This window comes from Prionailurus bengalensis, chromosome A1 (assembly GCF_016509475.1).
Source record: "Prionailurus bengalensis isolate Pbe53 chromosome A1, Fcat_Pben_1.1_paternal_pri, whole genome shotgun sequence".
NCBI classification, from domain to species: domain Eukaryota; kingdom Metazoa; phylum Chordata; class Mammalia; order Carnivora; family Felidae; genus Prionailurus; species Prionailurus bengalensis.
The window spans coordinates 109,224,915-109,240,310 of NC_057343.1; the positions used below are offsets into that span (position 1 = coordinate 109,224,915).

At 36.2% G+C, this 15,396-nt stretch overlaps 1 protein-coding gene across 2 annotated transcripts in view; it reads right to left on the reverse strand.

Moving 5' to 3' along the window:
* Nucleotides 1–15,396, reverse strand: part of FNIP1 (folliculin interacting protein 1) — a 155,602-nt gene that overhangs the window by 42,942 nt on the left and 97,264 nt on the right. Inside the window, exons 6-8 of one of the 2 annotated variants that reach the window (XM_043587060.1) lie at nucleotides 12,157–12,248; nucleotides 6,760–6,843; nucleotides 5,532–5,603 (exon numbers count right to left, since the gene is read on the reverse strand). In XM_043587060.1, coding sequence (XP_043442995.1) covers nucleotides 5,532–5,603; nucleotides 6,760–6,843; nucleotides 12,157–12,248 — 248 coding nt within the window. The remainder of the gene's footprint in view (nucleotides 1–5,531; nucleotides 5,604–6,759; nucleotides 6,844–12,156; nucleotides 12,249–15,396) is intronic. The other variant, XM_043587069.1, reaches the window with a different exon arrangement.

Sequence of the window (15,396 nt, forward strand, 5' to 3'; positions counted from 1 at the left end):
AAGCATTATCTCTTTGGCCATAAGTGTCCAAAGCATAGCCAAATAGCCCCTAAATTAAAAGAAATATGCTACGATTCCATTTTTCAAAAAATTTTTTAATTTCATTTTTCTTAAAGTTTGTATTTAAATTCTAGCTAGTTAACATGCAGTGTAATATTAGTTTCAGGTGCACATATATAGAGATTGAATACTCCCATACAACACCTCTTGCTCATCACAAGGCCATTCCTTAATCTCCATCACCTATTTAACCCATCCCCACTAAGCATCAATTTGTTCTCTATAGTTAACAGTGTGTTTCTTGGTTTGCTTTTCTCCCTTTTTTTCCCCTCTTGTTCACTTGTTTTGTTTCTTAAATTCCACATATGAGTGAAATCAAATGATACTGATCTTTCTCTAACTTACTTCACATAGCATACTCTCTAGCTCCATCCATGTCTTTGCAAATGACAAGATTTCATTTTTTTTTTATGGCTGAATAATATCCCATTGTATGTGTATACACACACACACACACACACACACACACACACACCACATATTGTATCCATTTATCAGTTGATGTATACTTGGGCTGTTTCCATAATTTGGCTATTGTAGGTAATGCTGCTATAAACATGCATTGTAAATTGTATAAACATGCAAGTATCCCTTTGAATTAGTATTTTTATATTCTTTGGGTAAATACCTAGTAGTGCAATTGCTGGTTTGATACGATTCAGTTTTAATGCAGCAAACAGATTTTAAGAACAAAAGTTTTATTTGAAAATAAGTGCCTGAATGTCATTTAATGATGTCTTTTAATGTTTATTTATTTTTGGGACAGAGAGAGACAGAGCATGAACGGGGGAGGGGCAGAGAGAGAGGGAGACACAGAGTCGGAAACAGGCTCCAGGCTCTGAGCCATCAGCCCAGAGCCCGACGCGGGGCTCGAACTCACGGACCGCGAGATCGTGACCTGGCTGAAGTCGGACGCTCAACCGACTGCGCCACCCAGGCGCCCCTAATGATGTCTTTTAAAAGCACATCATCTTATACCTGTCACAATGGCTAGAAACAAAAAGATAAGAAATAAAAAGGGTTGACAAGGATATGGAGAGAAAAGAACTGTCATGTAATGGGAAAGCAAACTGGTACAACCAGTATAGAAAACAGTATGGAGGCTCCTTAGAAAACTAAAAACAGAAATACCATATGATCCAGTTAATTCTACCACTGGGTATTTACTCAAAGAAAACAAAAACACTAATTTAAAAATAGGCACTCCTAAGTTTAGGAGCAGCACTATTTACAATAACCAAGATATAAAAGCAACCCAAGTGTCCATCAAAAGATGAATGAACAAGTAAGATGCATACAATATTGCTCAACCATACAAAAGAGTAAGATCTTGTCATCTGCGACAACGTGGATGGACCTAGATGGTATTATGCTAAGTGAAATAAGTCAGGCACAGAAAGACAAATACCAGAAGACTTCACTTACATGTGGAATCTAAAAAAACAAAAGGCAGAAAGAGACATATTAACACAGAGAACAAAGTGATGGTTGCGAGAGGGAGGCTGTTGGATAGGAAGGGCAAGTTGGGTAAAGAGGAGTGGGAGATACAAGCTTCCAGTTATGAAATGAGTAAGTCACAAGGATAAAACGGACAGCATAGGGAATAAAGTCAATGGTACTGTAACAGTATTGAATGGTGATAGATGGTAGCTACACTTGTGGTAAGTAAGCATGGTGTAACATCTAGAGTTGTCAAATCACTATGTTGTACACCTGAAATGGATGCAATGGATGCAACATTGTGTATTACAACTATACTTAAAACTATACTTCAGTAAAAATAAAATAAAAATACTACTGATCCTTGAACAACATGGGTTTGAAATGTGCAGGTCCACTTATACATTTTCTTTTCAATAAATATAGTATAGTATTATAAATGTATTTTCTCTTCTTTTTAATTTTCTTAATAAAATGTTCTTTCCTCTAGCTTTTTTATTATAAAAATATAGTATATAATACATATAATATGTAAAATATATGATAATTGACTATGTTATTGGTAAGGCTATTATTTTTTTAGGGAGTCAAAAGTTTTCTTACTGTGCAGGGCTAGAGGACAGGGTTGGTGCCCCTAACCCTTGCGTTATTGAAAGGTCAACAGTACTCATGATTTGCTTGTGTACAGGTAGTCAAGCTTCTGAATGCTTGGCAACTTTTTTTTTTTTTCCCAGAGAGAGAAAGAGAGAGAGAGAGAGAGAGAGAGAGAGAGAGAGAGAGAGAGAGAGCCCTCAAGTACACACCAGCGGGGGAGGGACAGAGAGAGAGGGAGAAATAATCCCAAGTAGGCTCCACACTATCAGCACAGAACCAGACATTGGGCTCAAACCCAAAAACTATGATACCATGACCTGAGCTGAAATCAAGAATCAAAAGCTTAATGAACTGAGCCACCCAGATGCCCAGTTTGGCCACTTTTAGTAACAGTCAGGACTATACCTAATAAGCTCCAAAGAGTAATCCTATGGACTGCTCTCTGGAGCATTCTAAGGGGTGACAGACACATTCTAACAGAACCCATTATGATTATAATTGCTGCAATCCCCTAATTGTGAGGTTTATTGTCTTCCCAAACCTCTCTTTCCAAAAAGTGCCAAAAGCTACAACCCTTCATTTTTCCTTAGGCTATGAATCCTCCCCTTCTCTATACTGGCTCCAGAGAGGAAAAGACATTAAGAGCTTGCATTTGTTTGGCAAGATTTTATATCCCTATCTTCATGATTACAACCACATGCTAAAAATTTGTAAGGTAATCAAAAACTGCCAAGTATTATTATCATCTATAAAAAGGTACACATCAGATGATATATTATTTTGGACATCAGGAGTGAAAACTAAGACTGTCATTATGAAGATCTGTTCATTTCAATTCTCACTAACAAATTTAATGATCAAGAACTTTATGTGCCATACAACTATCTGAACCATCAATGCATTAATTCTAAACTACTTTCTTCAAAAGACCACATTTTTATCATTGTATTCAAAACTTTGTAGTCTAGATTGGGTATGTATAACTAACTTGGGTATGGCTTCAATGAAAAATCAAATGCTAACCTAAATTTGGAAGAGCTATGTGTTAATAAATGCTGGTATTAAAAATAACCCTACTTTGGGAAAAGAAGAAAATACACAATTAATTTAAAAGGAGTATGTGAATTTAATGCTTGAACAAGTCTTACAGATCAATCCAGCCTGGTCCTTCAATTTAAACTAAAGAAAATGGGGGCGCCTGGGTGGCGCAGTTGGTTAAGCGTCCGACTTCAGCCAGGTCACGATCTTGCGGTCCATGAGTTCGAGCCCCGCGTCGGGCTCTGGGCTGATGGCTCAGAGCCTGGAGCCTGTTTCTGATTCTGTTGTCTCCCTCTCTCTCTGCCCCTCCCCCGTTCATGCTCTGTCTCTTTCTGTCCCAAAAATAAATAAACGTTGAAAAAAAAAAAATTAAAAAAAAAAAAATGAAGTGTAGAAATTAATTTATCACCTCTGAAACCTGGATAAAATAAGAACCAAATTCCTGGCACAGTAGAGAAAACTAAAATCTCTAGATTACACAGAAGCAATGAGTATTAAAAGAAAATATACTCTAGATTAGTTCCCAAGAACAAAAATAAAAAACTCAATTAGAAAAGAAGGGTGATCATGCTAGCTACAATCTAAGCTCCAGACAGGTATATGGAATATCTTTCGAAAGCCCCTGGGCAGAATGGACAGGGTCCACACTGGCCAAGCCATCATGTCCATCGTACCAAGCTGCAGAACAAGGAGCATGTGAATGAGGTCCTACAAGGGGCCAAGTTCAAGTTCTCTGGCCACCAGAAGATCCGCATTTCCAAGAAGTTGGACTTTACTAAGTTTAATGCAGGTGAATTTGAAGGCATGGTAGCTGGCTGAAAAGTGGCTCATCCCAGATGGCTATGGGATCAAATATATCCCTAATCATAGCCCCTTGGACAAATGGTAGGGTCTGCACTCAAGAAAAACTTGGCATTGCCCTCTTCCTATTCATGCCCACCAAGAAATCCTACTTTCTGTCAAGAAAGAAAGAAAGAAAGAAAGAAAGAAAGAAAGAAAGAAAGAAAGAAAAGGTGAGATTATTTGAAAGATGAAGATTTTTCATATTAGAGAAGCGGTCCTCAACTCTAGCTGTCTGTCAGAAGAGGTATTGAGTTTTTCATTTTGTTGTGTTTTTCAAATATAGTTGCATAAATAAACCTTTCTCTAGGCTTCATAAGAGTCTCAGAGTAGAGTTCAGTTGTGTGAACTTTGTTTTTTTTTTTTGGAAACCATGTTATTCTAATTCATACCTAGGGATTATAATATTGGTAAGTTTGGACTTCCCATCTATACTCAAAACTGAATTATAAACAATTTAGACAGCAAAACCGTATAATGTGACAGCTCATAGGGACAGACTACAGTGAATAAAGTTTCTCATACCTTACAATAATGCAAGCCTAAGATACTCCTTTCATTTATTCTAACTCTGGGCCCTGACAAACACTTTTCCTTTTACCTGGAAAGCCCTTACTTATATCATGCCTTAGGCTGGGTAACTCCCACTTCTCAGGATACAACTCAAGTATTATCTCTCTGCAAAGCATTACTGGCCCCCTGCTGCTGGCCCAGGCTAAGCTACGTTCCCATTCTCCAAACCTCTTTGCTCAGGTCTATCACAGAACATATCACACAATGTAGGACAATTTTCCTGACTCCTTCCTCAGAAGATTCTGTGATCCTCAAAGGTAGAATGTGAGCTTTTTTTTTTTTTTTCATCTCTAACATATTGCAATAAAAGTTTGTCAGACCGAAGTTTGTCAGTCCATATTTGAAAACAGTATGTATAGTATTGTTCAAAATGCCTAAGCTTTTCTGGGCAAGAGACAGTCTGAAACTTAAAACTCTAGTTAACAGCAAGCAGATATGAGCAAATGTATTTTTTCTACTATGCTATTTAAGGAGTCTCTTGATTAATATTTTTTTTCGTGTACTGGCTAAGCCTAAACCAATGTGCATTCATTCAGGTGGTACTCCACCAGGTACATGTCACAGTAAACATGAAAATTCTAAATTTAAAGTATTTCTCAGGGCATCTGGGTGGCTCAGTTACTTGATCACCCAACTCTTGATTTCAGCTCAGGTCATGAACCCAGGGCTGTGGGACTGAGCCCCACATGAGGCTCCATGCTGAGTGTGGAGCCTGCTTGGCATTCTCCCTCCCTCTGCCCCTCTCCCCAGCTCGTGCACTCTTTCTCTCTAAAAATAAATAATATGATAATAATACAAAACAAAACAAAATAAAACAAAACAAAATAAAAATATTTCTCTCTGTTGCCACAATTCTCTTATAAGGTTAATCTCAACACTAACAAACTATGTGCATTAAATTGGATGATAAAGGCAAAAATAAAAATCAATGCTGACTAATAGTGATCTCAAAAAAAAACTAGACTGATACATAAACATGGCATTACCAGAGCGTGCTATGCCACTGTCTCTGTCTTCATTCAGCTCTCTTCCAGGCATGTCCATTGGATTGCTGTGAACTGTGAATTAAGACAAAACTGTCAGTTATAACACATACTGCTATTTAGGGTGACGCCGTTCCTTGTATATAGCAAATGAAATCATGCTTATCTTATTGCATTCCTTTATATTTTTCAATAGCATGGCACAAACCCAACACCAAGAGCTAGTACTCAGTTGAACAAGCTTTGAGATCTATGTGAAAATTTGAAATATAATATGAAAACGATACAGTATCTAAAGAAGCAAAGGAAGACTAAAAGGAAGATATTCACAATACACTTTTAAATGACCAAAAAGCATGCTACTAAACAATAAGAATGATGGTCCTGGCAGTAAGTGATGGGTATACAATGGTTTGCTTTACTATTCTGCCTATATTAATGTATGTTTAAAATTTCTTCATAATAAAAATTTTAAGAAAACAACTGGAATAGTATGATCCCAATTTTGTTTTTTGTAAAGATTAATTCTAGCTGACATAATGGCTAATATATATTTTTTTGCCTATTTTACAAATTTTCTGTAATAAATTTGTACTGTTCCTGCCTCATATTTATAAGGAATATAAATATTAATTAAAACAAGAAGTCAGATACAACTCCCTGAATACAGAGGCATGAACATACACTATAATCATCAATGTAATGATATAAACAAATACACTCACATACACCTTTTACAGATCAATATAATGGTGCTTGTTCATCCAAATCTTAGCTCCAAGAAAAATCGTTCTTATGAAATAATGTAGATCAGAAATTTTAAAATAATAAGATAGGATATTTTCTGCAATTGGTGAACTATGAGTACAAAAGCTACTCAACCATGGAAACAAGAGAGTGTCAAATTAGAAATTCTAGCTGTTATTATAAGAAATAATGTTCATAGTAAAATGTGGTTTAGGATTCTAAAGTTAAAATCTTTATTACATAATGAGATATGAAATAACAAACTAAAGTTTCATGAAAATGTCAATTCCACTGATAGCTGAAAGTTTCTGGAAACTTTTAAGAACATATTCAGTGAAAAGGAATTAAGTTCTCAGCTCAAAAATGTTTTCTTAACTACACCCTCCCCAAATGCATTTATCTACTCTCTTGTTTCCACAGCTAAACTACAGATTCTAGCCACTGGGGCACACCAACTAGTCTACCCACACAGCACATCGCAAACCTGCAAAGAAAGAGGCGCTCCTGATCAGGCGGAGCGGACCCTGTTCAGAGAATGCCCGCCTGGGGCTGCAGAACTGTGAAAGACCTACATGGCAAAAACGTAAAATACATATGAAAGAAGGCTGTTAGAGAAGCCATAAAGCGTCAGGAATAAAGGGTGAGCTTAGGCAGCACAAACGCACAGCAAGAGATATGGATGGAAACTTTTAAACTAAGTAATAATAATTCAAACAGGGTTCCCTTCTTCCAAACAGGATGGTTTTCTTCTGGTCACAGCTGATGTCAAATGTAACAATTTCATGCCTGTTTACTAATAAATCTGTATATATAATAATAAAAATAACCTTCCACTATACAAGGTAAAGTTTTTTAAATGTTCAACCTTTTCTAACCTAAAACAATGTTTTTAAAGATTCAAAAAAGCACAGTAACGTTATCTATAAAATGTGATATTTGCCAAATAAATTTATCTTTTAAAAAGTCAGTTTTAAGACTACAGCATTCTCCTGCCACTGTCATAAGGAGAAAACCACCTAAGTGCTTAGCTGAAGAAAGAGAACACAACATACAACAAAGCAGAAAAGAGATTTACTGGCAAAACAGGTATGAAACTTGTTTTTCCCTAACCTAGTAAAGCTACAAAGTAACTAACTTTGGAAGAAACCAAAGTTCCTAACCCAAGGGTCAGCCACAATGGAAGGAGGAACACCAACACACCCATTAGGGCCAGACTCCCAGCTGTCCACAAAGCATGGCCGCCACACACTGGACCAAATGAAGATAACAGTGTCTAAAGACCCCAAAGGGGCAACATTATAGCCGGGAAGCAAGCAGCTGAGTCACCTGTTATGGTTAATCAAGATGGCCTAAAGAGTCACCTAGGAGGTTTACCTAGGAAAGAATAGGGGGCTTTCTGTTCTAAAAAGAAACAAATGTATTTTTCAAATTTGCTAATAGATATTTTTCTATAACAAAAATTTCTAAAATTATAGTGCATGTGAAGGCAATCCTTCTCTAGTCACTTCAAAACTTACCTAATGTCTTCAAACTCCTTCTCTACCTAGCACCTCCTTCCTTACTCTCAGGATATGCGACTTCGTCTCTCACAAGTATGCAGATGCAGATGCGTATGTGTGCACACACACAGATTTCACCAGACAGGAACTCTTCCTTTCCTACCCCCTTATCTCCAAACTTAATCAAACACTGACCCACCTGCCTCCTTGATGCCAGTGCAGTAACAACAGGAAACATTATTCAAATCTTACTGTGTGCTAGGAACTTATTCAGTGAAAAATTCTGGGAAGCTCCTCCCTCCCTTCCAAAGCAAATTCTTCTATGTCAGATAGTACCTTCAAAAACCTTGCTTTACCGAGTAAGTACCACTTCTATCTCTAACCTTACCCTCCTTATAATCTATTCCATCAACATTTAAACACAGACAAAATTACTCTCCATATATCTAATCCTATATAATAGTTCAATAGTTCTTAAAATGTGGCCTAAGAACTCCTTGGGTCCCTGCAACCTTTCAGGGAGTCTGTGTAAAACTATATTTTCTTAATACACTTCAACTAAAACAACATATTACAAGAGAATGAACGTTGAAGCAGATAGGAGAATACAGGCAATATTCTATTAAGCCAGAAATTAAAGAGATTTGCAAAAATGTAAAACAATGCCACTGTTCTTCATTAATTTTACTTGGAAAATAATCATTTCACAACATATTTACATTAACATGAAAAAGGATGTTAGTATTTGTTAATAAATTAATAAATGTTTAAAAATCGTTTCAATTTTTAATACAGTATATATCAACAAACGTAACCCACAAAAACAAAAACTCTCTGTGGTCCTCAATAATTTCTAAGTGTGTAAAGGGGTCTTGAGACCAAAAAGAGTCACTAATTAAATCTTGGAAAAAAGTCTAACCTCTGAGTCTCTCCTCAACTCTGGCTTCTATTCTCCCCACTGAAACTGCTCAAGTAGGCCACTAAAAGCCTTCTTATTGATTAATGCAGTCCATACTATCTTATATTACCTTATAGCATATGTGATGTTAAATTACACTTTGAACTTTCCCCTCACAGTTTACAATGATAACATACTAAGTTTTTTTCTTAATCTTCTTTATGTGTTTCTCTTCACCTACTCTGTCTTTAACTCAACATTTCCCAGGGTTTCATCTTCAACAATCTTGCCTTCTCATTCTTTAACAGTTCCTAGGTCATCTCATTCATTCTCATGCTTTTACTTACCATTTACATGCTAATGATTCATAATTCATGGCAGACACAGCTAACTGTCTAACAAAGAACTGTGTTCTCCCTTCTACTGTATCAAGTAGTTTGTGGGAAGCAGCTGCCCAGCTAGGGATCATATTTCTCAAATCTCCTTATACGTATGTGAGGCCATGTGATTAGTTACCACTAATGGAATGTCAACAAAACTGATGTATGTCACATTCAGGCTGAGGTTAATTATGAAATCGAGTGCCTCTTCCATTCTCAATTCCTTTCCACTGGCTTAGTGCAGCTGAGCACAACCTTGGAAACCACACAATGAAGAAGGTAGAATTCTAAGAAGGAAGGAACTCTAAAACATTTCTTGGAGAAAAACTGTTAACAAATGATGAACACCCTTTAGAACTCCACATGGCTGAAAAAAAAACCCCTACTGCTTTAAAGTTATTATACATCCATGGATTTTTATGTTACAGCATCTACCACTACATCTACTAACTAACTAACCATAATGGATATCTTTACTTGAACACTCAACCAATACCTCCATTCCAATATACCTAAACCTAAAATCACCAATTCTTAATTTCTTCTGATTCTCCCAATAAATGGCACTAATACCCAAGCATTTATACAACCAGATAGCAAAGTGCCACCCTTGCTTCCTCCTTTTTCCTCCCCCACTCCATCTAATTACCAAGTCAAGTCCTATCCACTCTATTTCCCATAATGAACCCCTCAAAAACACTCTACCTCACTGGCACAATCTTACTCTAGGTCTCCTTCTCTGTCACTTGGATTATCATAAGCAGCCTTCTTATATAGATCTTTTCTTCAATCCCATTGGTTCACTTGAATCCTTTCCCACTGCAATCAATACTCTTACAGATATAAATCTAATCCAATCATATTTCTACATCCTGACAACTCCTCTGTGGTGGCCTTGAGAATACATTGCAAAGACCTCCAGCTATAAGGACTATAATTGACTAAGTACCTCAAGCTACTGCATTCTGAAATCTATTGTGATGTTTGAGCAAGGCCACATATCCCATAGGCTGCTCCTAGTCAGTAACTGAACACAGGAGGAATAGTAAGACAGGCACATTTTGGCAATACGTGGGTCACTTTTGACACCAAACTTTGACTCAAAGACTTGTCAATGGCCTTACCAAACCTTCCTTGGATTGCATGGCAGGATAGGACACTTCCATTTAATCTTCTATTCTCTTTCATTTGGGGTCAACATTTGTATCACAATCTGAGGGCTTTCTCAACCTTTCCCAATTCCTTCCTCTTTTTCTCTCACATAGTCATTTCCCCTAATAATATCCTTGCATATTTAATCATGTCTTGGCACCTGTTAAAAAACAGGTGGAGCACCCAGACTAACATACATACCCTCACTGCTACCCAACTGCTTACAACCTATATCCAAATTGCTCAGTAAGTCCCACAGTGCCTTCTGTGATCTACCTCCTACTTCTTGATTTAACCTCCTTTACTCCTATTCTTGGCTCCATCAACACTGATTTATACACATTCTTTCTTCATGCCATCATCTCTTGCTCCTAGGCCTTTGCAAATACTATTACGCTTTTTCCTAGAACATTTCTATCTAAACATAAGGCTAATCCTTCAAGGTTAAGTCTCACTTCTTCAAGGAAATCTTCTGGGACTCTCTAGGACTGAATTAGGTACTTCTCCTCATTTCTACCACACGTGCTCTTTAACATGTCCAAAAATTAACTGTAGTATACTGTAATTGTTGTATTATTTGTGTGATTCCCACTAACTGTAATTACCAAATATGTTGAGGCAGGAATTGTGTCTGGTTTACCACTGTATCCTTAGGGCCTAGCAGAGTCCTTAGCAGGTAATAGGTGCTTGATAAGTATTTGTTGATTAACTAAAAATGTAAAGAAAATAAGAGATGGTCCTCAAATATCCTTAATTCACAATTATAAATGTGCAAGTTAAAGTCACTCATTATTTAAAGTCTATACTTTGTTAAATGGATTAATTTCCTATCCTACGTTAAAACAGAGAAGATGAGTATATCTAGCATCTATAAGGTAATTTACCATTTATAAGTGATAATAGATTTGTATTATTAAAATAAACAGCTTTTAATTAACATCTTAAGCTTTGAAAAGTGTCAAATCATAAGAAAAAAAGATTCATTTATTTCCCTGTCACATTTTTACTTTCTTAAAACCAATAAAATAATCAAGTGAGTTAAGAAAAAGCAGAACTACTCTATCTTTCTAAAAAATATGCAAACTGTCTAAAGTACATGCCTTTCACTGTAACTAGCCCATACTATGTGCTAAATAAATGGTTGCTCATTTGAATAAACAGGAATTATGAAAAATAATAGAATACAATATGGTTCAAGTTTGGAAGAAAAACTTTTCTACTTATATATATAACTAATATTTATTAAAATTAATTCCAAATAAAAATTCTCACTAAATAGAGAGTAAGAGAAATATTTCTCCTAGTCTAAATGCTGTCCACATTCTGGGATACTATAATATTTTATGCACCAGAAATATGGTCAGCAGCAACTCAGATGAGCTTTCTAGGGTAAAACAAATGGCAAGAAATTTTAGGAACAGTCTGTTGAAATTAAGTAACAATAACAGTCAACTATCTGAATTATTAAATAAGCTGTTACTTTAATAAATCTCTTAAGGAACATCACATTTGAATATCTGCCCATTTATGTGAATTCAGGTCACAAAATGAGCACCATTTTAAAATTACTTCTATGGTTAGGGAAGAGACAAGGGACAAAGTATAATAATAGTCTTCCTCAGCTGAAATATTCCAAAAAGCTGGTAAAGACTTTTTATATCAGTAACAGTGCCTTTCAAAGATGCATCAAAGTTAAAAACAAAAAAATCAGATAATCAGATATATCTTTAAGTTTTCTTTTTTCATATACAAAATAAATATTCAAATATATAAAAATTATGTTTTCAAATAATACAAATGTTATACATATTTGCAATTTAAATGCCTTTTCCACTTCTAGTATGTCAAACTCTGTGGTCTTATAAAAGATCTACATTATTAAGAAGTAAGTGCAAATCCCTGTTATAGTGTTAACCTTATTTAAAACTTATAAAACCAAAGGAATAATTTACCTATATTTCCAAGTAGTCCATTAATAACTGTGTTACTATCAGCCTTCAATGTACTGTTGTCTTGATTGATGAATTCAAGACTGTCTTGCAGCCTAAGGGAAGAGAAACAATAAACTGCAAATTCATTTTATACAATGAAATTTAAAGCGTCTAACAGTTTTTTAAGTTTTAAGTATTCATAATAGGACTATAAAGTACCTAATCATTTAGATCAGGGGTTGGCAAACTATACGTTGAGGGCTAAATCCAGCCTGCTGCCTGTTTTTGTAAACAAAGTTTTACTGGAACACAGCCATGCCCATTCATATATGTACTGTGTATGGCTGTTTTAATGTTACAATGGTAGAGCTAAGAAACCAGACATACTGTCTGGCCTACAAAGCTAAAATTATTTACTATTAAGGCCTTTACAGAAAAAGATTACTGACCCAAATTTAAATTGTAAAGTTTCCCCTCATATCTTGGACCTGACATTAGTTTTGAAACTTCTGGCAGGAAAAAAAGACAAAAAAGGAAAAAGAATCCACCAAATATACAAAAAATATCTTCAGTTCACACATTATAAATGAACTGTATTACTCCTGTCCATAAATTACTCAGAATAATAGAAATAAAATTACTTTATGCTTTTAGTACAAAGTATCTGCCCTAAGAACCATCAATAAAAAATTAGAAAACATGAAGAAAGTGAGAAGACTACTGCTAAAATCAGTGATTCCAATACAGGATCTCTAATTTCTACTTTAGTGTTTAATTCTTAAAAATTAGCACTTTTATCATCAGTATTTTTTAAGCATCCAAAATACAGTGAAATACATCTTTCCTTTTCCTTCCTTCCTAAAAGAAAAGCTAATAAAGAGCTACAGGTATTAGAACCTTAGCTAATAAAACACCTGAAAAGTCTTTAGGAACATTTACAATTAATGGAATCTTTTGAGAAATTTTCTAGTTTTGAGTAAACTCCTTACTACCTCCTGTTGCTTCTGACTTTGGGTATCCCTCAGACCCTTGCTAGCCAGAGTTCTGATATGGTCCCTGCAGAATCCATCACTGTGGTCCACTAACATCTCATCCTAGCCCCAGTTCTTCACTTACTAGGTCTGGCAGGTAGTCCAAGAATCTGATATCATATGTGCCTCTGTTTCAGCTTTACTATTCCATTTTTTTTTAATCCAACTTAGTTAACATACAGTGTAGTCTTGGCTTCAGGAGTAAAAGAACCTAGTGATTCATCTCTTACATATGACACCCAGTGCTCTTCCCAAAAAGTGCCCTCCTTAATGCCCATCACCCTTTTAGCCCATGCCCCCACTCACCCAACTCCCCTCCAGCAACCCTAAGTTTGTTCTCTGTATTTAAGAGTCTCTTATGGCTTGCTTCCCTCTGTTTTTATCTTATTTTTCCTTCCCTTCCCCTATGTTCATCTGTCATGTTTCTCAAATTCCACATATGAGTGAAATCATATCTGTCCTTCTCTTATTTCACTTAGCATAATACCCTCTAGTTCCATCCACATTGTTGCAAATGGCAAGATTCCATTCTTTTTCAATGCTGAGTAATATTCCTGTGTGTGTGTGTGTGTGTGTGTGTGTGTGTGCGCGCGCGCGCACACGTGCGCATGCACACACACACACCACATCTTCATTATCCATCTGTCAGTTGATGGACATTTGGGCTTCTTCTGTGATTTAGCTACTGTTGATAGTGCTGCTATAAACATCAGGGTGCCTATGTCCCTTCAAATCAGCACTTTTATATCCTTTGCATAGATTGCTAGCAGTACAATTGCTGGGTGTAGGGTAGGTCTATTTTGAATTTTTTGAGGAACCTCCATACTGTTTTCCACAGTGGCTGCACCAGTTTGCATTCCTACCAACAGTACAAAAGGGTTCCCCTTTCTCTGCATCCTTGACAACATCTGTTGTTTCCTGAATTAATTTTAGCCATTCTGACAGGTGTGAGATGGTATCTCATTATGGTTTTGATTTGTATTTCCCTAATGATGAGTGATGTTGAGCATCTTTTCACATCAATGGAACAGAATAGAGAGCCCAGAAAAAGACACACAATACACGGCCAACTAATCTTCCACAAAGCAGGAAAGAGTATCCAATGGAAAAAAGACAGTCTCTTCAGCAAATGGTGTTGGTAAAACTGGACAGGGACATACAGAAGAATGAAACTGGACCACTTTCTTACACTATACACAAAAATAAATTCAAATTAGATGAAAATCCTAAATGTGAGACAGGAAACCATCAAAATCCTAGAGGAGAAAAAAGGCAGCAACCTTTTTGACTTCAGCTGCAGCAACTTCTTCCTTGACATGTCTCCAGAAGCAAAGGGAATAAAAGCAAAAATGAACTACTGGGACCTCATCGAGATACAAAGCTTCTGCACAGTGACGGAAACAAGCAGCAAAACTAAAAGGCAACCAAAAGAATGAGAGAAGGTATTTGCATATGACATATCAGGTTCACTACCCTAATCCTGGCATTAACAACTTGTAGTATCCTTGTACTCCACCACGGCTTACCTAGGCCAGTCCTGATTGCAGAGTTAATTCTACAGGGGACCTGAAAACTAAAGACCACAACATACAGGTGCTAACTCAGCATGGCACTACAGAACGGAAAATCAGTATCTCATCCTAACATGGAAATGCAGTCAACATTTTACTTCCAGATATAGCTTCTAGAAGCAAATTAGAGAAAAGAGAAAGTACATTTCCTATTCTTCAACTAAACTAAAATGAGAAGTAATCCGGACTCCATACAGAGTGGCTCAATGAATGAAAAACAAGCCAGAGACTCACTTCAGTTTTAAGGATGATATAGGCTCAATATGAAGGGATAGAATAAGATACTCCAGGTAAATGGAAATCAGAAAAGAGCAGGAATAGCTATACTTATATCAGAAAGAAGATTTTAAGCTAAAAAGAGTAACAGGAGACAAAAATGGTCATATAATGATAAAAGGAGCAATTCATCAAGAAGACACAACATATAACAATCATGCACTCAACACCAGAGAACCTAAACAGATTCATTTGCCAAATACTAACAGATCGGAAGAGACAATGATGCAATAATTAGTAAAGGACTACTTTCAACAACAAATAGTTCATCCAGACAGAAAATCAACAAAGAAATTTTGGACGTGAACCATACCTTAGGCTAAATGGAACTAAACACATATATAAATATAGATACAGATAAAACAGTCTATTCACAGGGAAAG